The 23,977-nt window shown below is 44.2% G+C and overlaps 1 protein-coding gene across 4 annotated transcripts in view; it reads right to left on the bottom strand.

The window, feature by feature from the left end:
• Positions 1-23,977, bottom strand: part of LOC122783037 (AT-rich interactive domain-containing protein 1B-like) — a 50,221-nt gene that overhangs the window by 25,048 nt on the left and 1,196 nt on the right. For 2 of the 4 annotated variants that reach the window (XM_044047674.1, XM_044047675.1), the window contains exons 2-5: positions 12,491-12,577; positions 8,905-9,084; positions 1,582-1,903; positions 363-536 (exon numbers count right to left, since the gene is read on the bottom strand). In XM_044047674.1, the coding sequence (XP_043903609.1) occupies positions 363-536; positions 1,582-1,903; positions 8,905-9,084; positions 12,491-12,577 (763 nt within the window). The remainder of the gene's footprint in view (positions 1-362; positions 537-1,581; positions 1,904-8,904; positions 9,085-12,490; positions 12,578-23,977) is intronic. The other 2 variants (XM_044047676.1, XM_044047677.1) reach the window with 1 other exon arrangement.

Here is a 23,977-nt window from a genome sequence, read left to right as displayed (position 1 = left end):
TTAAATGTTTTATACTGTTCAAATTTCAAATGTAACAACAGCAAAATCTGGTGTTCATGTACAAGTATAGTGTACATTCTAAATAACTGCCAGATAAAGTGGCAAAAGAACTTGACCCACAGGACATTTTCTGGTTAAAAAAAGCAACAAAAAAAAAAGTCCAGACATTTTGAGGCTTCGGTGTTAAAAGGTTAAATTAGCGGTTGAGAAAATGTTGATTGGTGTAGATCAAGTGAGATGTAGGAGCTCCTTTTCATGGTTTGAGAACAAATCTGATTACACCGCAGTCTGATCATACCCTCAGACAGACGATGTGTGAGACACATGCACATGCTGGGAGGGAGGGAGGGAGGCAGACCTACCTATGGAGGTGTGAGTGTGAGGGTGGCAGGATGGATGGGTGCTGAGGTCTGGGTGGAGGAGGAGGAGGAGAAGGATGTGGACAGATGGAGGCAGGGTGAGGTGCAGGCCAGTGGGTGGAGGTAGGTTGTGTTGGCTGCGTCTGTGCTGGGGACCTGACATATGGAGGCCGCCTTCTGATTGTCATCAACAGACGCCCACACACACACAGACAGAATCATGACATATCACCACTGATTCATGCATCGTCAGTCAGAAATGCGACTCTAACATGTTGATCTGCCACCTCGGCCTGCAGAACGGTGGAGAAACTGCTCCCGCGATGCACTGCCAGGAAAATCCTGCACTAAATGGAGGAAGCAGAGAAATCCCCACACCTCTGAAGATGGCCATGTTTTCATAAGTTCCCCCAGTAGGGTTCAGCAAGAGTTTACTGCCCACACAATCCCACAACAGCCTCAATCACCAATGCTACAAAGACTCATATATTCAAAGCTCCGACCCTGATGGAAAAATAATCTCTTAACTCATACACCTTTTATAGTTTCAAAGTGCTTTGTGTTTGTGTTAAGGTGCTTGGTGTCACCTCTGCCTCGCGTGTTTTCCCAGTTAAACCCATGGTTTGTTTTGTCTTCTTCTTCTTTTTTTTATGTTCTGGAAACACAGTATTCAACCCATACAGTCTTCTCACAGGCCAATATCTCGCTCTCTTTCTGTAACAAATGGCACTTGGTGTATAGTGCCAGCCATCAAAATGTCAGGTGTTTTACGAGATGTGTGAAAATAGGGATAGATCTGAAAATGGCTCATAGAAGTGTAGAACCCCTGAGAACACACTCCTGCCTGTACATCCAAAAAAAAAACCCAACAATCTCTCTGTGGTGCTTTTCAGCACACTTCCCCACAGACGACCTGCAGTGAAAAGTCCCTCACTTGATAGTGAACGATCTAAGGAAGAGATGCTCGCTGTCCTCTAATTTTAGCATACCACTGTTCAAGGTAACGTAAAATAATGATCAGTCCCACAAAGGAAACTGGGCCATTTCTGCCGGAATGTCACCCTGATATGTTTTTAAACTGGTCATTCTTTGTAGAAATCCCTTTTAGCACCAATCTCGGGTGCTTGAACACATATTTATGTACTTATTAGTGTTAATCTTTAAACGTACAGGACTTCCAGCACAATCTAGACCTCCTGAGACCTTGCCGTGCTTCTCTTACCTGTTGTGTGTCGAGTTGGCAGATCCCGGCATTCCAGCGGCTGCTGCTGCTGCCTCCTGAACCTTGCGGTTAGAACTACCCAAAGAAGGCGGGCCCATGCCCGGCCCAGCTGGCTGAGGCATGCTGGGAGAGCTGGGAGCCATGGGCGGATACACCCTGTTTTGACTGCCTGGGCCTGGGCTACGACCCACAGGTACGGGCTGGCCGGGACCTTGGCCATGCATCGGGCTGCTTGCGTTCATTCCAAGGCTGTTGGTCACGCCCGGGCCGCTGTAGCTGGCACTGGCCGTGCTATTGTAGTTGGAGGGCCGAGGGTAGTTCCCTAGAATAAGAAAAAAAGACGTATAAATGAGCGGACAAACGCTTCAAATCATGTAAACTTTATATATTACACATACAGTGGCACTTAAGAGGGGGAGACGTCCCATCTGAGTTTGACAGATTGCTTTCAAGAATGACACAAAATGGCTGCTGCGGTGAAATACTGTAGCTGCAGATTGGTGCTCATGAATCATTTCATTTGAGAGAAATGAAGTGTTTATCAAGTGCCTGTCACTTGATAACCTTGTACCTACGACGGTGACACACACGACTACTTCATCCATCAAGAAAATAACGCTCTGACAGACGAGGAATGCAAAGTGCACAAACCAAATTGTGATTCACCACCTTTACAACCTGCAGCGGATGCAGGGAGAACTATACGCGGCGCGATCTGGTGACATTTTATGCGGTTGCCGGTCGCCGGATGGCCCTGGGAACACTTGCCAAGCTTAAGACCGACTCTGTGAAACACTTGAGAGGAGCTCTAATCTGCAGTAAATGCTTTCTTGGTGCCCTGGAGTGCCACCCAGCACCGATGCCAGAAGCTTTCCTAAGGCACAGTTAAACCCCTTCATTTTGGCTCTAAAAGCCCGGCTCCATTACAACACCACGTGTAATAAGAGCTGAAAACGGAGTCACAATGCTATCAAAAACATGTACGTACAGTACACATGTATGTAAGTGCAGTACATGTCTCATTGTGCCGCCTCTGCAGGGGCTTGGCCTTTCCCACTGTGGTATTCCCTCCCTGGGACAAATCCCTAGCAAAATAAAAATGGAAAATGTGAATCTCCATTGTGAAGGAGGCTATTTATTTTGATTTGATTAAGAGTGCTTTAGTTGGGCCTCACTGCTTAATCCTCCGAGAATATGTCTGGAAAAGGGGATCAACTCCCTCTAAAACCTGAAGGCTTTTCCACGCGCTCAAATGAAGGAAACTTGAATGACAATATTCCACTCTGGGGGTGGAGGGGGAAGTGGGGGGAGGGGGGGTGGTCTCCGAAGATGGAAATGGCTCTCAGTGTCCTCGAGCTGCTTCGGTGAAATCTCTTTCCACATGACATAAGCCCACGAGTCTGACAGAGGGAGAGAGCAGGAGGAAGCAGCAGCGGGTGGGGGCGGAAAGAGAGGAAGACAGACAGATTGAAGGGAGGGGGGGGGGAGGAGGGGCAAACTCGTGCCCCTCAACCCCCGAGATAGGATTTATATTGAATCAAAATAAAACTCTTTCCCATAAAAGTCAGCAGCTCCAGTCGAATTTGTCCAGAAATTGTGATGAAATCTACAGTGGGAGATGGGAAAAGAAGAAGCGGATTATTTCTGGGGAGGCTTTGGTGAGTCGATGAGCTGAGTAAGGCTGACACCTGTCAAGGGTTTTGGGGCTAAAATAGGGAAGCGTTCAGGAAGAAACGGTGTCTGCTAACGAACACAGGAGGATCCATATTGGTGCACACGTGTGCGCGTGTGTGTGTGTGTGTGTCCATCTAGTTGTCTGTGTAAATGCATAAATAATACATCTGAGACCTCGCGAAACCAGAGAAAGGCACATTTCCATGTATCTTCCACTCGTAAGTGACAGCCGACAAAGCTGTGGAAAATCATGGAAATGGTTTCCCTCCCAGAATCTTTCCACTCGCCGTTTGCCGCAGATGAACAAGGCCTCAGTCGGTGACCTCTCTCAGCCGTCATTGGACAGCTATGGAACCCCATGTCATGGCTGCCTGCCATATATTCTCTGTAGCCTGGGTGGACTGGAGACTTTGTGATTTTTGGCTCTGGTGACAGACGAGGGCTCCAGCACACCTCCCTGGGAGTTGTTTATATCACACAGTCCAATTTGGATACTCTGCATTCCCCCCCCGCCGCCCCACCGTCTTTAGTGGATGAGCAAAAAGACCCAAAACATTGAGTCTGGAAGTTTCCATGTGACCGTTTTATGCTTTACTGCCAAATTCAAAAGAAAAGGGATTGTGTTTTTATGTCAACACGCAGCACTGAAAGAACTTGTCAGTCAGGATGTAATACCACTCACGAATGTTCTAGTTGAGGGCCGTGTTTGCCTCGGCTGACAAAGGAGAGACAGAGTAGCTGTGGGACCGGGTTGAAGCGAGAGTCTTGCTCTGTCCTGACAAGAATGATTCACTTCCTGAAGGTCTGAAGCTGTGCCAGAACACTCACCCAAGGACAAATAGTACAGTAACCCACTCTTTGAAATGACTGGGAGATCAACGCTGAAATTATAGGTGTCATTCATGTTCTCTGAGGCTCTGAAGGTGCCATTCAGATGAACTGTTTGAACTCAGAGTGAGTGCTAAAAAAAAATACCAACTCTAGTGCAAGGAAGAAACACAGTCTCTTAGCATGTGCTATCAGCGACATACTTTAACCCTTTAACACCGAGCATATCGCAGACGTTTGCATTACCGTAATTACGTGTCGGTTTGTGCTATCGGGAAAAATTCCAGTGGTTTCTGAAGTTGCACATCAAAGTCAACATGTGGTTATTACGGTAATTTCACTCGTGCTGTTGCAGGAAGCTGGCGAATCAGCGTCTTTGTAAACAAGTTTGAAAAACGCCTGTACATAGTTTCAATTTTTTGGTCTGTTTTTGAACACTGAGACAAAACCTCAGTTTTATACTGTTAAAATTTCAAATTTTAAGCGTTTTTTCTAAATAAAACCTTTTGTTTTTCTTCATTTTAAATAGTTAAAACAGCATTTTAACTGTCAGAAAGGCAAAAGCACTAAAATAAGTCTAAAAGTCCAGATGGACATTTTGAGGCTAAACATATATAGGCCTATATATACATATACATAGTGCACAAAAGTGTGTCATCTACCGCACCTACTTTTCCTGCGACTCTTCTTTTTTTATCTTACTCTGGTAACCAATCACGGAGGGACACAAGGAAAACAGGACAAGGAGGATGTCGTTTCTTGTTTGTGCCATCTCTGCGTCCTTGTGGGTCACTCCACAGTTTCCTGTCTGCTTTCTCAAGCACTCGCTGCCTTTGGGGAGTCACGGTAGTATTTATAGCGCAATGGAGGGGAGGAGGAGGAGAGCTCGTGGTGCTTCGTTCACAATTACATGGAAATTCCCGGCCATGGTCACGCATTCAGCAAACGCCATATCCTACGCCCAGGTTTAATCCCTGCATTCCCGCGGGACAGCTCCAAGTGTGACCGAGCAGATTACCGTCGACCGCCTCCTCAGCAGAATGGACCGGGCCGATGCTAACAGCCGAGGCAGTCATTTTACCAGCTACAGTGGAGTGAGGTGTGTGTGCGGGTGCGGGTGAACGTGCCCTCTGGATCTGTGAACTCCATCAATACGGAGTGGAACACAGATTACATGGTTGCATGCATGAGCTCCCAAGGACGGCAGCGTGGCGAGACTGTCCATGCTGAACACGTATAAAAGGAGTGGACAACAGCATTTGTCGATTTTACTCTTTTGTGGATGAGGAAGGGATAGTCAGGCTGTTGTTTGACCGAGGATAAGACATCCTGGTACTAAGTATGGATGCTATTAGGTGCTATCTGGTTTAGCATTATTTTTACAAGTTCAAACTTTGCTAATGCAGCTGTTTTGAGCCCTTCTAAAGTTTTTAATTTGCTTTATACTGTTTAAAGACCCAAGATAAGACTGCAATATACATGTACGAGTTGCTGGGACAGATTTTTCTTCTTTTTTTTTTTAGCTGTGTCGGTGCTCGCCTAAGGCCCTCACATCCTCTCTCAGCCATCTCAGCACCTTCCACTACAGGGTGTCTGAGCCTAAGCAGAGCTGGGCTGCGCCTTGGGGCTGCCGAGCTCCAAACACTGTCAATTTCCTCTAAAAAAAAAAAAAAAATCCACTCCCTCTCTTGGCTTGGCTTACTGGCTGAATTACACGTTGGCTGCGGAAAGGCACCAAGACCTAAAAAGTGCTGTCTGAAGCATGGCCATTACCAGCGGAGTGCTTAACCCCTCTGGGAGACGATGCAATGGCGGGGAGAAAGAGCATCGTCGAGACAGACTCCAAATCTCCTTTCCTGTAATGGCTTGATATCCTCCTCCTCCGTCTGTCTTGTGTCCACAGTCTTCAGCAGCGCTGGCTCCAAACCAGGTCCGAGTGCAGCTGTTTGACTCATCTGTAACCCTGATTTCAACACACTGTACCAGATTAGTTTGACTCGGGGTAAACATGGCGTTCGAGGCACAGCCTGAAACATTAAACAGCTTAAGTTTTTTTTAAGAGCTTTCATTTCATTCAGACTGCGAGACAGCATCAAACGGGAAAAACCTTTGGCAGTGGTTGAGTGTAAGCTAGTCTTTGGTTACAGTCTAGGAAGCAGATTTATCTAATCCAAGGTCTTGGGAAATAACTTAAAAAAAATAAATAAATCCTGATTGTTTGTAAAAACATCCTCCTTCAGCCTCATGTGTCACTGTATCTGTGTGTTGGCTGGAGCTTATGTGGCCAACCTGGCATGCAACACTACAGGCCTCAATAAGAGCAAAGAGAACACTGCTGCAGTCTTTTATGTTACACAACACCACACACACACACACACACACACACTACAAGGCCCGAGACAAGCCAAAGAAAACAGAGAGCACAGTTCAGGAACTTGGAGTGGATTTTCTGTGTTAGCTAATTTGTTAGTGTGATGGGAAGAGGGGGGGGGGAGCAGATGGAGCTGTCATTAAGAACAATGACCAGCAGCTGTCTGTCCTGTCGTACGTCTGACCTGCAGTCAATACGAATGGTTTCCCGGACTGGAAACTAGGTTGCTGGAATGCACTCCACAAACATGGTTTTGGGAATAATGTTTATTATATCCCTGATTGTGGATTGAAGTTCAGGAAAAGTTCAGCTTGTATTGAGTGCGAGTAGTGTTCACATATGACAGATTTTAGTGTGTCATACTTCAATTACACCACTGCAATTATTTCTACTGTACTTTTCACTTAATGTACATTAATGCAGGATCGATTGCAGGCAAGTTGCGATACGTACTAACAGTACATGTACTGAATATTTATGTGAAGGAGAGCTTTTTTCTGTTTCTGATCAGAACATCCTTCCTGTCATGGAGATTTCACGCTCGTCAGCCTCCACAGCCTCTTCCAGGCAAGTCCGCTTCGCTGTCACTCTGCGCTTACTTTATTCCTCCTTTTTTCTTTTTTTCCCTTTCTCTAAATGCTGACTGGGCTGTCGTCCCAGCCAAAGTCACATTAAGAGAGACAAGAGTGGGTGGAGGCAGGAGACCAAATACCGAATGCATTAGGGCTATTAATCAACATTAATGAATGTGAGGGAGAGGCCACAGTTTTGGAGTGAAAAAAAAAAAACCCTGCGCATGGATGGACGCATTTGTCAAGGTGACACATTAAAACACACATTTACCAAAAAAATGCCATAATGTTTCATCTGGTGCGTTGCCACTGGCAGGAAAACAAAGTACAACAGCAGATGTCGGTGTTTATGGGATGGCCCGCAGAAAACGTCGGAGGAAAAACAAGTAAGCGAAAGACGAGGTAATTACAGGAAATTACCCAAACTTTTTTTTCCCCTTCTACTTGTTTGTTTTTTGTAATTATCACAAAAAAAAGCTCAAATTGACGGTTTTAATGCGTCTGATTTAACAAAAACTGTCTGGAAAGCATTATCATGATTGTTCTGGAACATATAAACGTATATGTTCGAAAAGAGACCTCTAACTAAGCGATTTGAAATTAGGTCACATTATCTGGAACGACGACAGTGACCGCTGGAATTAGCAGAGGTTAGCTGTATATTAAAGGAATACTTGCATGTAGCTTTGTATTAGTAGAATAAGGGGAGAGAGTTGAGAAATATCCTCCTTCTTCTCTTTGTAACGTGCCCACCAGGGACACTTGGTTCTGTTAGCGTAGCTGTTAGCAAAGATGGCGGACACTGTTTACATTCTGGGAATGAGGTCCCGCCCACCTACGAGTGGGTCTAAAAAGTGCGGAATTAGCGTTGCAGTTTCAATCCTCAGACCAAGAGTCACTGGTGAGCATGTAACAAAGACAAGAATGAAGATATATAAATAAAATCTACAAGGCTAAAAGGATATTTTGTATCTTTTATATTTAGTCACAACTGTGTTGAATACTTCTAGAGTTAAGTTTCTTAAAGAGTTACATAGTCGCTGAAAAAGGACAGCGTACTGTCTTTCACAAGACTAAAACAAACGGCCCGTGGCTCATCATCATTCAGTGTTCCTTGTCAGTCTGGAGCCACCTCATCATCATATCATGAGCAGGGTCGAGAGGTGTGTCCAGAGTTCAAGTGTCTCATGAATATTCTGAGAGCTGGACCCTCACACAGTGACTGTGTGTGCATGGATGAGTTGTACAAAAAAAGAAAAAAGAGAGCGCGGCGGATGTAGAAACAGAAGATCTTCATGCGTCTTTTGTATTCCTCATTAGCAAAATTCCCTTTGAAGCCAGTGACACAGGTGTCAAGGTCCAGCGTGATTGCGGAACGCAGGCCAACATCTATCAAAAAGACAAAGACGCCCAACTTCGACAAATACAACTGAATAGAAGTATTCATCGCTCCGATATTACCAAAGAGAAAGCACAAAAATCTGCTGCACAAATCTGATGTCAGGGAAAAGTCAACAACAAAGACAAAACAGCCACGGGCCCCGTTAGTTGTTTTCATGATTAGTATTTAATGTGGAAACGTGAAAACAACCGTAGATTGAGAGAAATTAAATTCTGTGACTGTAAGTTTTGAAATTTACAAAAGCAAAATAAAACATAAAGTGACAAGAGCTGCTTTATGTTTTATGCTCAAAATCTCAAAGTGGATTCAAGGGTGTAGTAATCTCGAAAATCCAATAGGAATATTGGGAAAAACAGCTCTTTTGATATATATTGGCTTGCATGTAACCATATGCATGGTTAAAGCACTAATTTGTTGATTTTGTTGTAATTAAGTTTAAATTAAGTCTCCAAAAGGAAAGGCACACAGACTCCTACCTTGATGTCCATACTGTGATCCTTGTGGTCCATAGGCGCCCGTGGGACCGCTTTGGGAGTAGGGAACCATTCCAGGATACAACGGGGCCCCGGGTGAAGGGTGTGGGGACATGGAGGGTCCGGACTGAGGTGACGCAAACTGGGAGGCGGTCTGGTTCCTCTGCATGCCGGACATGAATCCTGAAAGACACAAACAAAGACAAGAAGTGACGTGAGAAAGGTGTGAAAAACTCTTCTGCTCTGCTCTCTAAAGAATATGCCGATGATTTCATCACGACTGCCGTGTTATTCTAAACTCTTCTGTCAATAGATGCGTCAAAGTCTCCGTGGCCCAAACTCCGCCGCCGCTATTCAAAATGATATTTGAGGCCAACCGTCGCTCAGGCTTCGCCCTTTAAAGCGGCTCCATTTGTTTTTAAAACCCAGAGTGAGGAGAGGTCGCTGGAAGGCCCAGTGAGGGAAGAGTGACTGGTGTGTGTGAGTGTGCTGGGTTAGCATCGCAGATTAAGTGTAAATGGATTGGGTTAGCCCAACTGTATATTTCTATAATCTTCTACGACTGTCCACTGTGTTGAAAGTGTGAGTGTGCGCGGACTCTTCAGGGAAATGACAGGGTTGCTTTAGCTGACACTTGCACAATTCTTGGATTTTCTTTGAGAGAGAGAATAACAAAGCGAAAATGAGATTGACGTTTAACGCTTTAACACCGAGCGCATCGCAGATCTACGCGCTTGCTACTTCGCTGTTACCGTTATTATGCGACAGTTTGTGCCATTTGGAAAAAATTCCAACGGTTTCTGAAAGCTGAGAAGTTGCACGCCAAAGACTACATGTGGTTATTACGGTAATTTCACTCGCGATGACGCAGGAAGCCGGACAATCAGTGTTTTTGTTTCAAATCTGTTTTATACTGTTCAAATTCCAAATTAAACACACAAAACCTGGCGTTTATGTACAATTGCAGTGTTTTTCGTCATTATAAATTGCAAATATTGAAAGTTATTGTGGGAAAATGGGAAAAAGCACTTACTCACAGGACATTTTCTGGTCCTTTCATGCTTTTAACTCAAAATGAGCCAAAATGAGCCAAAAAAGTCCAGACGGACATCTTGAGGCTTAGGTGTTAAAAGGTTAAAAAACACAGTGTTTTGTGCACACACAAGTAAATACATAAACATATTTGTGTTTCTTTGTGGGAGGTGGATAACAGGGAAGAAGGAGAAAACTAAAAGCTGTATGTGTGTGTGGCAAAGAGACGGAGGCTAAGACGAGAGAGAGAGAGAAAGAAAGTGCGCGTGGGAAGGAAAGACAGCGCAGCGGAGGAAAAGAGCGATTGGGGCCTGAAAGTGCTTAGGCTGCGAGTGTTGGGTTTAAGGAGCGAGGACATTATTGTAATGTTTTGCTTCCATTAGGGTAAGGGGATTCTGGGAGAGGAGGAGAAGAAAAAAAATACAGTTTGTAATACCGCACTTTAAATTGCCTGGAAAATGGATGGGGAAAGAAACATTTTGCAGACAGTGCTAAAAGCAAATAACACATTCAAGGATTTTTCTCTCCCTCTGCTTCGTTCCCTCTCCACACACACACACATAAACCTTTCTCTCTTTCTAGAAAAGCGAACGAGGCTCTCAACTGGACGACGACGACGACAACAACAACAACAACAGCAAAGCATGGGAGAGAATGTGGGGGGCGGAGCAAAAAGGGACATTCAGCGGATTTATGGAAATGAAGAGTGGAAAGAGGCTCTTAGGGAGGCGAGCACTTGAGCAAAGTGGGACGTGCGCGTTTTGAGAGGAGGGGGCTTAATCCTGACAACAACACAAAAAAAAGAAGAAGGAAAAATAACAGCAGGTCCTGATAACTGGCACAGCGTTTTTCCCTAAACTGGGCTGGGGAGGGCTGGAGGTTTACAGGCATTAGAGAGCGGCATTAAATCTCCAGCTTGATTTCATCATGTTGGGAAATAACCTTTTACAGCGCCTCACTCGCTCTCTCTTTGTCTTCATCCATCCACTCCCTCTGTCTCTCCCTGACTTAACTGCTCTTTGGTGGGTGATAGAGAGGGAGCATCACACTTATTCCATTAAGGTTACACACTAGACTTTCTTGTGGAGATGCTGTTCCTTTGTTTCTGAAATGTGCACTTCGACTGATTTTTGGAGACAGTCGAGAAGTTGATGAAAACTATTTCCACTGTGTGTCCGACACGTGTGTGGTCACTGTATGGTTACTACGGCCTCGTTTTAAGCGCACTTTGCATTGCAGTAGTTACGCGACGGTTTGTGCTATCGGAAGAAAAAAATCCAACTAGAGAGAGTTGGAAAAAATGCCTGTGTTTTTGGACATTGAGAGACAAAAACTCAATTTTTTATTTAGTAAATATGTTCTATGCTGTTCAAAATTGAAATTTAACATGTTTGTGTACACCTGCAGTGCTTTTTCTTCATTTTAAATTGTTAAAACACTATTTTAACATGCAGTAAATTGTAAATTACTGCCAGATATTGAAAGTTATTCTGGAAAAATTACTTACTGAACATTTCCTGGACCTTTGATGGTTAAAATAAGCCAAAAGAAAAAGCCCAGATGGACATTTTTTGAGGGTTATCGGTCTTTTCCCCTTAACCTACGTTGGCCAGCAATGAAACATAATCCTGAAACCTTGGTGTGTGTGTGTGTGTGTGTGTGTGTGTGTGTGCGCACCTGTGAAGCAAATGCAAAGTGGGTGGTGAGGGAGCTCATAGTGGAGCAGCAGGTTAACACTGTTTACATGTCTCATGTTACAAGTCCCTCATTGAGTCTTGCCTTACAACCAACGCTCTCAGACGTTCCTGTTTTCCTTTTGTTCGTGTCACTAGTCGTTATTCACGGCTCGCTGTTATGGAAAGTTGAGTTGAGTTGTTTCAACTGTCTCTTTTAATCTGGCAACACTGTCAATGTGTGCTTCAGTCATCCGTGCGTAACCACACACACATGGTACCGTCAGCTTGTTTATTTGCATCTGTAGTTGTGATAACGTGTCGTTGTTTTACTTTGAACTTTGTGTCTTTGGTTCGTTTTTTTCAACAGGAAGTTTTCTACACCAGAAAGAATGCGAAAAAGAAACAGAAAAGACAAGGGAAAGACAAGGGAAACAAAGGGAAACAAAGGGAAACTTCCTGTTGTCGTCGCTTTGATAACGCAAAACGGATTTGTTCCATTTCTTGACGTAATTGTGGAGGAAGAGATTTTGAATTTACATTCAGGAAATAGAAATCAAAAATCACACTGCACGACAAAAGAGGGGAAATCATGTGCCGTAAAAATAACACACGTGCATTAAACATGTAATTTTTGCTGCTTTGGGCCTCTCAATCAAAACAATAAAAAAAGACCTCGTTTAATGACATTAGGAAGCAGCGTGGGATCATGGGAATCATTGTTTTCACCACAATTGCTGATGGAAATCCATCAACGTGACTCGAGGGGGTTTCCCCCGACACTTATGACAAAGATGGGTAAAGTGGGTAAAGCAAGCCAAAGAAAACAGTCTGTGACTGTTGTGCATTTCTCGGGATTGTAAGAACACTAGACACACACACACCTCTGTCCTGAGCCATAGGTGAGCGGGTGTTTGGTGGGTGGCCTCCATCCGGTCCGTTTCCAGTGTTCTGTGTGGCCACAGTGGAGCCTGCGGAGCAACACAGAGTCAGTACATGAAGATTCAGACGTCCACATGGCAACGGCACACTTTCAAACTCACAATGGTACAATCCCGTCTTTGTAACAAAAGCTGTCATATAAAGAAAAAACAAAAGAAGAAGAAGAAGAAGTTCCCATATTTGCATAAGAGTGATCAATAGAAAATGGATTTATAATTGCTTCTTATCTGCCGCGCCTGAAACACAGGAAGTGTTGTAGCAATCAGGGCCTTGAAGGATCACTTTTGTCTCTTTCTCTCTCTCTCTGCATTTCTATTAAATGGCAACGAAAAAGGCTCAGTCATGTGACTGACAAAAAAAAAAGAAGAACAAAGCAATCTCAGGCTGAAACTTTATTTGGACCCTGAATCTAGTGTCTCACAGACACACACGCGTCCACTCTGCATGAAGCTGTTTGCAATTCACTATGCGCTCAACGACAAATACGCTTCCACGGGACACGCCGTATGTCGTCACTGGAGCCTTGTGCCACTTCCTATTGTAAGCATTAAAACCGGAGCGATCCCCTATAGAAAAACCACAGCCGTTTGAGGATCATTGATTTGACGGCAGCGCGGGTCTTTGGTCTGCGTCCTGCTCCAGTGAAATCCAATAGTGAGTTGAGGGTCTGATTAGAGCAGCGGCAGACAGAGACGATGCTGGATTGATTTGGCCCAGAGGAAGAGGAGGTGAGAGAGAGAGAGAGAGAGAGATGCTAAATTAACCTTTTATCTTTGGATTTTGACATGAAGACAATGTGGAGCGGCAGAGACGGAAGAAAAAGTGGTCTGTTATTTTTTAAAACTAGACGTTTCTGTGGATAATTCTGTACTGTGAGACACAGTGGTGATGATGTACATAGTTGTTTTTTGGAATTAGATTTGTCATCATTCAAAAATATTGCATTTTATTGTTTGAAAATACACTTGTGGGCGGGCCTTAGGAAGCTGCCTGCTGATTGGCAAGGCAAGGACTGACTGGAAGGAGTCACAGGCTTGGAGAACTTACAATCGTAAGTATCTAATGTTTGTCAGATTATAAACATTAGATATGTACAATTATTTTGTCGGGCGTTGGCGGGGGAAACTCGGGGAACGAGTTCCAGACGGACAGTGACTTCCAAGCCTGGATGACTTCCTGTTTTTGCCGTCGACATCGGACAAAATAATTGTAAGTATCAAATGTTTCTAATGTGACAAACGTTACATACTTACAACTATAACTTATCGAGGTGTCGCTCCAAAACTCAGAAGCCAATCAGCAGGCAGCTACCTAAGCCCCGCCCATGGTCAGAATCGCAACCAAAAAAACTAATCAGTGCATTTTCAAACATAAAACAACAAGTTTTTGAACGATTTGATTTGATTTGCTTCTTAAAAAGTGGAAATATTCCGTCCCAGACAAACGTAAACAGCGACTTCATTATGAAGTGCGGCACAATCGCTGTGCTTCCACTCGTGTTGTTACAGCGTCCGTACAACTCACGCTGAATATGAATTCAGTACAAACGAGGAACACTTCACATTATTCAGTAGAAGTGTGTATGCATATGTGTGTGTGTGTGTGTGTGATGTGTCTGTCCATGATGGCAGTAATACATGACTGGGGGTGGCACACTCTCCACATAAACAAACCCAATTAAGTCAACATAATTGCTTTGCATAAAACTGCATAAACAACATTTCCATCCACCCAGCCACCCACACACACACACACTCACACACTACAACAAACAAGTGTAAATAAACACACTTAAGCACACAACAAAATAAATATAAAAGCACAAAAGCAGACAGGATATGTTCTGAAATATTCTACACACACACACACACACCTCATACATGAATAGATCCAGTGGTGCTGCTTCAAAGAGAGAATATTCGATTAGTTAGTCTGTCACCATGCGGTGGAAGGGAAAGGTGAAGCGTCAGTGTGCGGATGTTGGAGCGACTCGGAGATAACTTGAAACACTGGTTGTGTTCTGACGACGTCAGACGGTTTAAGAAAAGTCCTAAATTTAAATTATATTCTAGCTACGTTTGGCTTTCACAACTATAAACCAAAGAGATCTGGATATGGATCTGGATTCAGGACAAAAGTCCAAAAAAAAGCCCTGTGAGTTAAATGCTTTTGCCCAGAATAACTTCTACAATTTACTGCATGTTTAAATAGTGTATTCATTCCATCCATCCATCTTCTACCGCTTCATCGCAGGGCCACATATAGAGACAAGCAATCATTCAACCATTCACTCTCACACCTACGGTCAATTTTAGTGTCCAATTTACCTAATGCCCATGTTGCATGTTTTTGTGCTGTGGGAGGAAGCCGCAGAACCCGGAGAAAACCCACACACACACGGGAAGAACATGCAAACGCTGTTCTTCTGACCAGGTCTTGAACCCGAGCCTTCTAGCTGCAAAGGCAAAGAGTGCTAACCACTGCACCAATCGTGTAGCACTAAAATAGTGTATTAACTATTTAAAATGAAGTATAAATCGTATTTAAAATAACTTTTGATTGAGTCTTTGTCTCCATGTCCAAAAACTCTCTCCGCTTTGACGTGTAAATTCTCAACTTTCAGAAACCACTGGATTTTATTTTATTTCCGCGGAATCGCAGCGACGCAAAGTGCGCTTGCGTAAACGTGTCGTCTGCGATACGCTCGCTGTTAAAGAAAGGGTTAACCTTGAGATAGAGACAGTGTACTGACACCGCGGGGGGAGAGTGAGTTTCTCTAGTTCTGATTAATAGTGCACTTATCATTGAGTATGTATTTAAATTATAATTTGAGAAACGTTTCAATTTAATTGTGTCAGGTTACGGAGGGGGAACAAGCTGTTCATGCATCAACTACAGCTGCTGAGCTAACTGTGTGATACGTAATTAAAATAAAAACGGGAAATATTGCGATAGCGCTCACGTGGTCGTCACGTGTGCGGTCGTGTGTGTACTCTGTGAGGTTAGATGTCGTGACTGTTGAAGCCTAAATCCTTTCACTGAGGGTCATCACAACTTTAAATAGGCGGATGCGAGAAAGAAGCCTTTACTGATCCCTTAAAGTATGAAAGTCATCCTTATGATAAAGGCTAACCCGTGTGTGTGTGTGTGTGTGTGTGTGTGTGTGTGTGCGAGGATGCATGCCAGGCACCAGCTCCTCTGTCGGCGTTTGTTTGGATGGCTGACAGCAGCTTGTACTGTTTGTGTGTCTGTGTACGTGTGTGTGTGTGTGTGTGACCATGGAGGTATAAATAGGATGGCTTCACTAATCTCTTCCACACACCCAAGTAAATTCTCACCACAGACGAGATTAATGCAAAGACATACGAGTGAGAAAGGGGAATAATGACAAAAAATAAGATACTTAAAAACAGATGAGATAAGATGCCGTGAATGAGTGAAGCTCGGGGCACATCATAATTATTTCACTAACAAATACTTTTCAAAACAAAGCCTCTCTCCTATCATTTTTAACAAGGTGCCATTAAATAATTACGTCCAAATAAAACAAACAGGCTCCACGGTGAGTCCTGGCACGTTTAATCCATACCATTAATAATTCATACACCCGAATCTTTGACGTGCAGTGCTTCTCTGCATGCTGCTGAGGGAGAGAAAATGAGAGAGTGTGTGAGAGAGAGCTAAATGTCAGCAGGAGCCGACTGTATATCTTTGCCCGTCCACAGAAAACAGCGAGCTATGAATGAGAATGCAAAGCAAATATATGGAAGAGCGTCTACGAAGCCGGGTCGACTTCCTCACGCCCAATAGTGTGTGAGCGCGTGCATGCGTGACGTGTAACTTTGTTTTTTTCAAGGTTAACAGTGACAGTGTATAAATGTATATGTTAATTATCCAGATTATTTATGGACGATACATATGTGTCCGTCCTGCAGTTAGATCGCCGGGTGTTTGTGCGTCTTCTTCGTGAGCGCACGCATGTTCCCTCCCATAGGTGCTCTATAACACAATTAGCACATGGGCACCATCAGTGGCATGGGCAATATACTGTAATCCCGTCGCTCAGCTGGCATCTTTATCCACGCCTCGCAATTTACACGTTCCCGTTTGGCCAGCTGAGCGCGCACACACACACACATATATATATATATATATATATATATGTATTATACACACAAATACAAGAGCACACTAAAATGAAAATGACTCATTCATTCACATATATTCACTTTACAATAAAAACTGCTGTGCTTCTATTTTTGTTCCCTCAGCGTAGGAAACACAGGCATTTGCATTAACCCTTAGAACACTACTACCACTGTTGTGTTTAAAAGTATACAGTATATACATATGAGGCTATAAGAATGTGCAATAAAGGCTATCTGATGAAAATTATTTTAAATTTTCACCAGAAACACTCAAAATGTTTTGAAATCGGCTTGAATTTATGACATTTTATGCACAAAAATGTAAGAAAAAACTGTCTATTTTGTGCACTTCTACACAGTTATTGCTACTTTATATCACAACTAAAAATGCGATATAAAACGAATCAGAACTTTGACTCAACAACACACAAGACGCAAAAAAAACCCTGAATGTGTGACCTATAAACATGACCATATAAGGAGTTGTGTATTATTCCCATGGCAGTTTACCATGGGTGCACCTGCGGCACAGATCCGTGCCAGGTGAGCACTTAACGAAAAGTTATCGGCAGCAATGATGGTGCAATTTGTTAGAAAAAAAACAAACAAATGTAAAATATAATATTTGAAATGAAGAGAGCAAAGCGGCTGGAAGATATTTTTGTCTGGCGACGATCACAGTTACGTGTTTCCGGAGAGCGTTTGGCACCATGACAGACTTTGTGCATGAGGACTGAGTCAAGTGTCGCGACGTGTGACTGTTTTCGGCTTCACAGCCTCTTGATGAGAGACGTGAGTGCACCTGTGCAAATGTTTGTCCTTACCACAGACCATTAAACTGCCAAGATGAACAGGTCTGATGTGTGAGTATCAGGAGGGCAGGCCGGGCTGCCCGAAGACACTGGGAACGAACAGAAGCATGTTCTTTGGAAAGCAGCTGAAAAGTCAAATCACTGTAATTTCCTCTTTGTAAAAAGCCACTTAGCGAGCACATCCATTTTCTACTCTTTCCGCGCGGTACAAGGCAGCGAGGGCCAAAAGTAATGGGAGTTCATTGCATTTTTTTGAGATAATGTTCCTTGCTAAAAACCCAACACACATTTTAAATTTCTCCTCCACACACGGACCGTTGAGGCAACCCTGAGTCTACTTTGAAGACGGGGGGGGGGGCGGGAGTGTGGTCTTTGAAGCTTTTTTTCATCAGGGTTTCAAACGCAAATACCGGGGTAGTTCAAAGCTGAGGGAGAGTACTTGTGGCCATATTTCTGTTTTGTTTCAGGGCCCTGATAATATTAGGCTTAAAAGCTACTGTGCCTGAGACTTAGCGTGTGTGTGTGTGTGTGTGTGTGTGTGTGTTGATGAAGAAAAGTCAGTCGATGAAAAGACTTTCATTCATTTCCGATGAAAGAGAGGTGCTGGAGTGGAGCTGAGATGTATGCACGCGAGCAGCTGAAAGGCTGTGCTGCTAAACAATACGTACACACAAACACGCAGCGACGCCTCCACCTGCCTATATCACACACACACACACTGCCTGACTGTTTCTCATAAACACAGAGGCCCTGCAGCAGCGAGGCCATGTTTTTTTTTTGTTTTTGCTAAAGTGAGGTAACAGTGGTGAGCACTAATAGACTGCTGTAGAATACAGAGAAAGGGCTGCTTCAGCACCATCTCTTAATACAACCCTTAGGCTGCACGCACACCTGCACCACCCTACACACACACAGACCCACAAACAGAGGCAATATCCCCCAATTGCTGCGTCTTTGGGAAGCAGATAAACAGCAGGCTCCAATAATGGTGGTTTAGATCTCAATGGGTGCGAGTCAATGCCTCTTCAAGCCGGGGGCTAATGCCAGTTAACTCTCCCTATAGGGGACGAGTGCAGGCCTGCAGTGGCTCGCAAAACAAGTGCTCTCCCAAGGTCCTCATTACTTTCCAACGCTGAGTAGCAACTGTAAGTAAAGCAAAAGTGCAGCTTAAGCTAAAAAACAGCTAGCAGGTTGCGGGGGAGAGAGCAATGGAGTGGGAGAAGGCAAGGAAATAGGTGTTGGGGAGAGAAAATAATTGTGCACCGTGCTCCAGTTAGGGGTTTTTCAGTCGGACGGAGTCAGAATGGGATTTCTCTAAACGGCTAACACAGCACGCAGGCATCTTTTTTTTTTTCTTTTTCTCTCTCTTACTGTTTTGGCCGACGGTGTTCTTTGCGAGCGTAGCGCCTGTGGGGAGGACATTTTGCTGCTTCACTTCCAACACGAGCAGTCGTAAGTAAGAAAGTGAGACGGGGGGGGACGTAGAAGTTGTGGTAGTGATGGTGGTGTTTGAAGCGAAGAAGAAGAAAAAGAGAGGACAAAAGTGGAGAAAGAGAGCTGGAGGAGAGATGTGAAGAAATAACAGAGGCAGAAATGTGGATGGAAAAATCCAGCCTTGTTCCTCAGTGGGAGGCCTGTAGCACAGCAACGCTCTGAGCGGAGAAAGCAGCGGAGGCAAACAGAGATGGGGAGGAAAGGGTGGGGACGAGGGAACGTGAGACACAAGAGGGAACATAAGAGAAAGCGAGCACGATAAAAATAATGAGAGAAAGAGAGAGGGACAAGGACAGCCAGAGGCAGCGTTCCCACCATGCAGCCTCTCTGGGAGTGGTGTGACGAGAAAAACTCGCTTGGCTCCACATTCTGCAACGCAAAAAAGACACTGGCATAAACATTCAACTCCCCCCGCCCTCTTCTGCTGCTTTCTTGTAATAACTTTCCCCCACTAGCAGAGAGAAAATATAAGTTTTGGATGAGCAGCCCTGTGGCGTGTGTTCTGGTCCGATGTTACAGCTTGTAAATCTGTTTTTCTTTCTCATTTGGGAAGTCATTTACTGACATTATTCCTCTGAAAAGAAATTGCCAATTTTGTGCGTGCAAGCCCGATTTCAGGTCATCACTCTGGTTCCTTCCAGGCGTCCGCGGTTGACCTTTCACCCCGGTGTGGGAAACAGGCTTCACTGTGGTTCTCATTAACATAATTGCATATAAAATGTGTTATTTTTTCTCAGTTGGAAAAACTCCAGGCGAGGCTGGGGGCAATGAAAAGGACAAGAGTGGATACAAACAGGTTGGACGAGACGGTCAGGAGCGGACCCTTGAGATAAGAAAATGGACGGGCCTGGCCTTCTCTCCCTCTCTGTATCCTAATGTCCTTTCCTTCTCCCTCCTCCACTCACCCTGACCTCTCTGTCCTTTTGTAGGCCCTGGAAGCACTTGAAGCGAAGCGCAGATAAACAGCTTAAACTTTCCCAAGTGCTCACCCTCGAGCTCCAATCACCTCTTTAAGAGAAAATAAAAACTCAGAAGGGTATAAAAAAAAAAAGATAGAAGAGGGAAGAGAGAGGATGAGGACAAGGGACAGGGGGAGGAGGGAGGGAGGGAGGGAGGGAAGGCACTTCTAACTGGACCATGAAGGACGTTGGTGGAGAGAGAAGAACAAGGGAGAGAAAAATAGAAGAGGAAATATTTGTGGAGTATTTGTGATTTTCTGCTGCAGACAGAACAGACTGGAGTGTAAATGTGCTCAAACACAAGCACAAAGAGATGGAACAACACAGGCGCTTCAAATCTTTACGTTTATGATGTCAAAATCACCACATTACTATACACGTTCATAAGATGTACAACTATATTGTAACTCGATCGTTAAGTATAGAAAACGCACAAAAAACGCCACTTTGAGTGGCGTTTTTTGTGTGTTTTCTATACTTAACGGTAGAAAATGTAACATCTTTTGTGTGTTTTTTTTCCCCCTCACACGTCAGCAGACAAATCAACACCACAGCAGCGACAGAGATCCAAGCTGATGTGAAAAGTCTGATCCGTGTGTTATCAGCCTCGGCCCGGCAAAGCCCGGTAATGGATTTGTCTTCGACACATTTTTAGGGGGAGAAGCGACAGCCATGCTAAGTATGACAGGAAGTGACGCCACACGCTGACAGGTTGTCAACCTGGATACAGCTCGTCAAACCGGAGCCATGTGCACACTCAGAAGCACACAGCCGGCCCCCGGTGTTATCTACATCTAGAAGCGTCCAGACGATGCAGTGTTTTTGGAAACACATGCAAATCCTCATATCTGATGGCGGCTCCGGCTGCTGCGTTTGGGGGCAACGCTAACGCTAAGGATTCTGAAGGCTCAGCTCTTTCAGGACGCCGCGTTCTGCACTTTGACTCGATGACTTTGCCTCTCTCTCTCTCTCTCTCTGTCTCTCTCTCTCTCTCCCACAGCTCGTCGTCGATGATGGAAGCTCGAAACGCCTGCGCTCCAATTCCGCCCCACATCCATCCAGATAAGAGATGAATTTCTGCCTGCCTCGTCCCCAATGTCTCACGGAGAGGAGAAAAATATTCAGAGGACTCTCTGAATTGCTTCAGAGACTCTGGGAGGAAGGAAGGTTGTGTGCGCATAAGAGCCTGTTTTTGTGTATATGTGTGTATGCGCATACAATGTGGAGGAGGAGGAGGAGGAGGAGGGGGAGTGAGGGGTTTGGCGGGTTGAGCAATGTGATTTCTGCTCGACTGTCACAAATCTAGCGCAACAGGAAAATCAATTTGGCCCTGTGTGTGCCTTTTTGGCTCCGGGAGAGAATCCAAATAGCAAGTCGAGGCCTGGATAATGTTACAGTGTATTGGATTTGCTTCATGGAGAGAGAGGGAGAGGGAGGAGAGGGAGAGAGAGAGAGAGAGGGAGAGAGAGAGAGAGAGCGAGAATCACAGGCATGCTGTGGAGCTCCGACAAGATAGATTTGTGCAAGTGTATGGGTGTATGACAGGCTGGCAATCTGTCTCCCACTGTCTGACTATTTCACACACACACACACACACACACGAATGACATAAACTGTTTATGTATGGATGTGTATTCATGTGTTATGTGTGTGTGTGTGTGTGTGTGTGTGTGTGTGTGTTTGAGAGCCAGGTGAAAAGGATGACATGATGAAATTGCTCCCCTCTGCTCGCTGTCAAGGGTAACGCCCGTGGTCGCGAGTGCTCAGCCGTGTGACACGTCGCATCACTCGGTGGAATGAGGCCGACCGGTGACGGAATAACACGCACACACACACACGTATGAAAAGTTTTTAAATGCTCACAATATTTCTCTTAACCCCGGTTTTTTTCGTCTTCCCATGTGTTGTTGAGTCAAAGTTATGATCCATTTTATATCACATCTTTAGTCGCGATATAAAGTAGCAATAATTGTGCAGAAGTCTCAAAAATAGAGCCTTTTTTCTTTTGTTTTTGTTCATAAAAACGAGCCAAGTGAACTTTGAACTGCGACGTGTTTCACAAATGCAATCCAATTTTAAACATTTTGAGTATTTGCTCAGTTGTGTTTATATAGTTGGTGAAAATGATTTTTTTTTTTCATCAGATTGTCTAGGTTGTGCTGAAAAAAAGGATATAAGACACTCTATAATCCTTTACATGAGGGCTGCATGTTTTTGTACAGTGAGAGGAAGCCAGAGAACCCGGAACCCACACACACACACACACACGCACACACACAGGGGGACATGCAAACCCCACGCAGAAAGGCCTGGAAGTAAAATATGAATTATAAAGTTTGCCACAACACTGCAGCACAAGTTATTAGTTGCACTGGTCTGACGCAGATCATCACAGACCGGCTCCGTGTCTAAATTATCCGAGCTGATTTCAAAGTCGGAGGGCAGAGTCCATTAAAGAGGAGACGGCAAATACAGGAGAATAAATGGAGCCGCGAGCAGCAGCGAGACGCGGTGGGTTTTGACTTTTTCTTGATTAGAGCTCAAACTACCGCTTCCGTTTTTCCCGCACTAATTAATTAGCTTATTAATGTTTGCTTTATTTTGTTTACTTAGAGGACATTGTAGTTCGCACAACAGCTTTGAATAATGATCAGGGAAAAAAAACAAAACAAAAACAAAACTGTGAGCGCTGAAGACACAAATCTCACAGAGCAAAACAAACACACAAATACAGACAAATGTGTCGCTCGTTAACTTCCCTGCTCCCGCCTCCCTTCGCCGACTTTGTACCCAGCTGTGACGACAACATTAACCAAAGTGTCTAAACTTGAGATCCTAACTTGTGATGAAGTGTTAGAAAGCAGAGCGTCAGTAATCAGATGTGTGCTAACCACATTAGTTCTCCTGTGCCTCTCTCAGGCTGGCTGCTTCTTGATCTAATTCAAACTGATTGTACTACAGCCACTAAAACATGTCAGATGTTACTCACAGCTCCACGCTTTATCACCATTTATTTGGCACGGGGAATGTTTTAAAATGTTTTTGTTTTTTTTCCCCCCTTATTAATCACGTCCCGGCGATCGGTTTCGCTTCCCGTCTCGCCACCTCGCTCCGGATCCTTATCATGATTCTTGGCACGATGTGCCTGGAAAAAAAAAAAACAACAACTCTGTCCTGGTTTTTCATTAGCGTCACTCACTAGGAGGAGCTGGCATTAGGATCTTACTCAAGACATTTTTTGCCCCGCCTTGTCAGAGTGACTGACAGGTCTGAGACGTGCTGATGCACCGGTCAGTCACTCATGTGGGCAGAGAGGTGGCAGGAGGGTATATAACAGTATAACACTTGTTTATACCGTTCTGTGTTTATCTAAATGGTTATGTGCTCATGGCCCCGGGAGACAAACAGACACACCGTGCATAGTATGATAATCCTGTCGGTGTCTTGTTTACCCTGACGTATTTTAGATAAGGCTACAAATCAGATGTGAGGAGTAACTCTCAATTTATTAGCACTAGTCTGGACATAAATATAATGGAATATGTCTTGCAATCTAAGGAGCAGTAAAGTCGCGAAAAATCCACTGAAATGTTTCTCCAAAAATCGCCGCGATCAAGACTTAATAAATCCACACGATGCAGGGACAAAAAAAAAACTGTGTCAAGTAAATGAACGAGACAGATTCCATGAAGTACTTTTACACTACGCTGTGATATTGCTCAGTGATCTGAATAAAGATTTCAAATGAGCCAGAGATAAAGTACGAGAGTCTGGAAAAAGCTGGATTGATATTTTTCGCTCTTCTGCTGCAGCTCTGTGCTCAATCCAAGCTCGAGGAATGAAAATTGATCTGAAGGAATTATTCTGTGTAAGCTGTATTCACACACACACGTAAGTATAGTAACAGCAGAATTATTAGAAGGTTCACCTTTCCCTGCTTTGGTTATACACACATGTGACACAAAAGCACAGTAAATGTGATTTAAATATCAGCACTGCTGCTATAGGTGCAAGGT

Source organism: Solea senegalensis, linkage group LG16 (genome assembly GCF_019176455.1).
Source record: "Solea senegalensis isolate Sse05_10M linkage group LG16, IFAPA_SoseM_1, whole genome shotgun sequence".
In the NCBI taxonomy this organism is placed as follows: Eukaryota; Metazoa; Chordata; class Actinopteri; order Pleuronectiformes; family Soleidae; genus Solea; species Solea senegalensis.
This window is presented reverse-complemented; position numbering and strand designations above follow the sequence as displayed.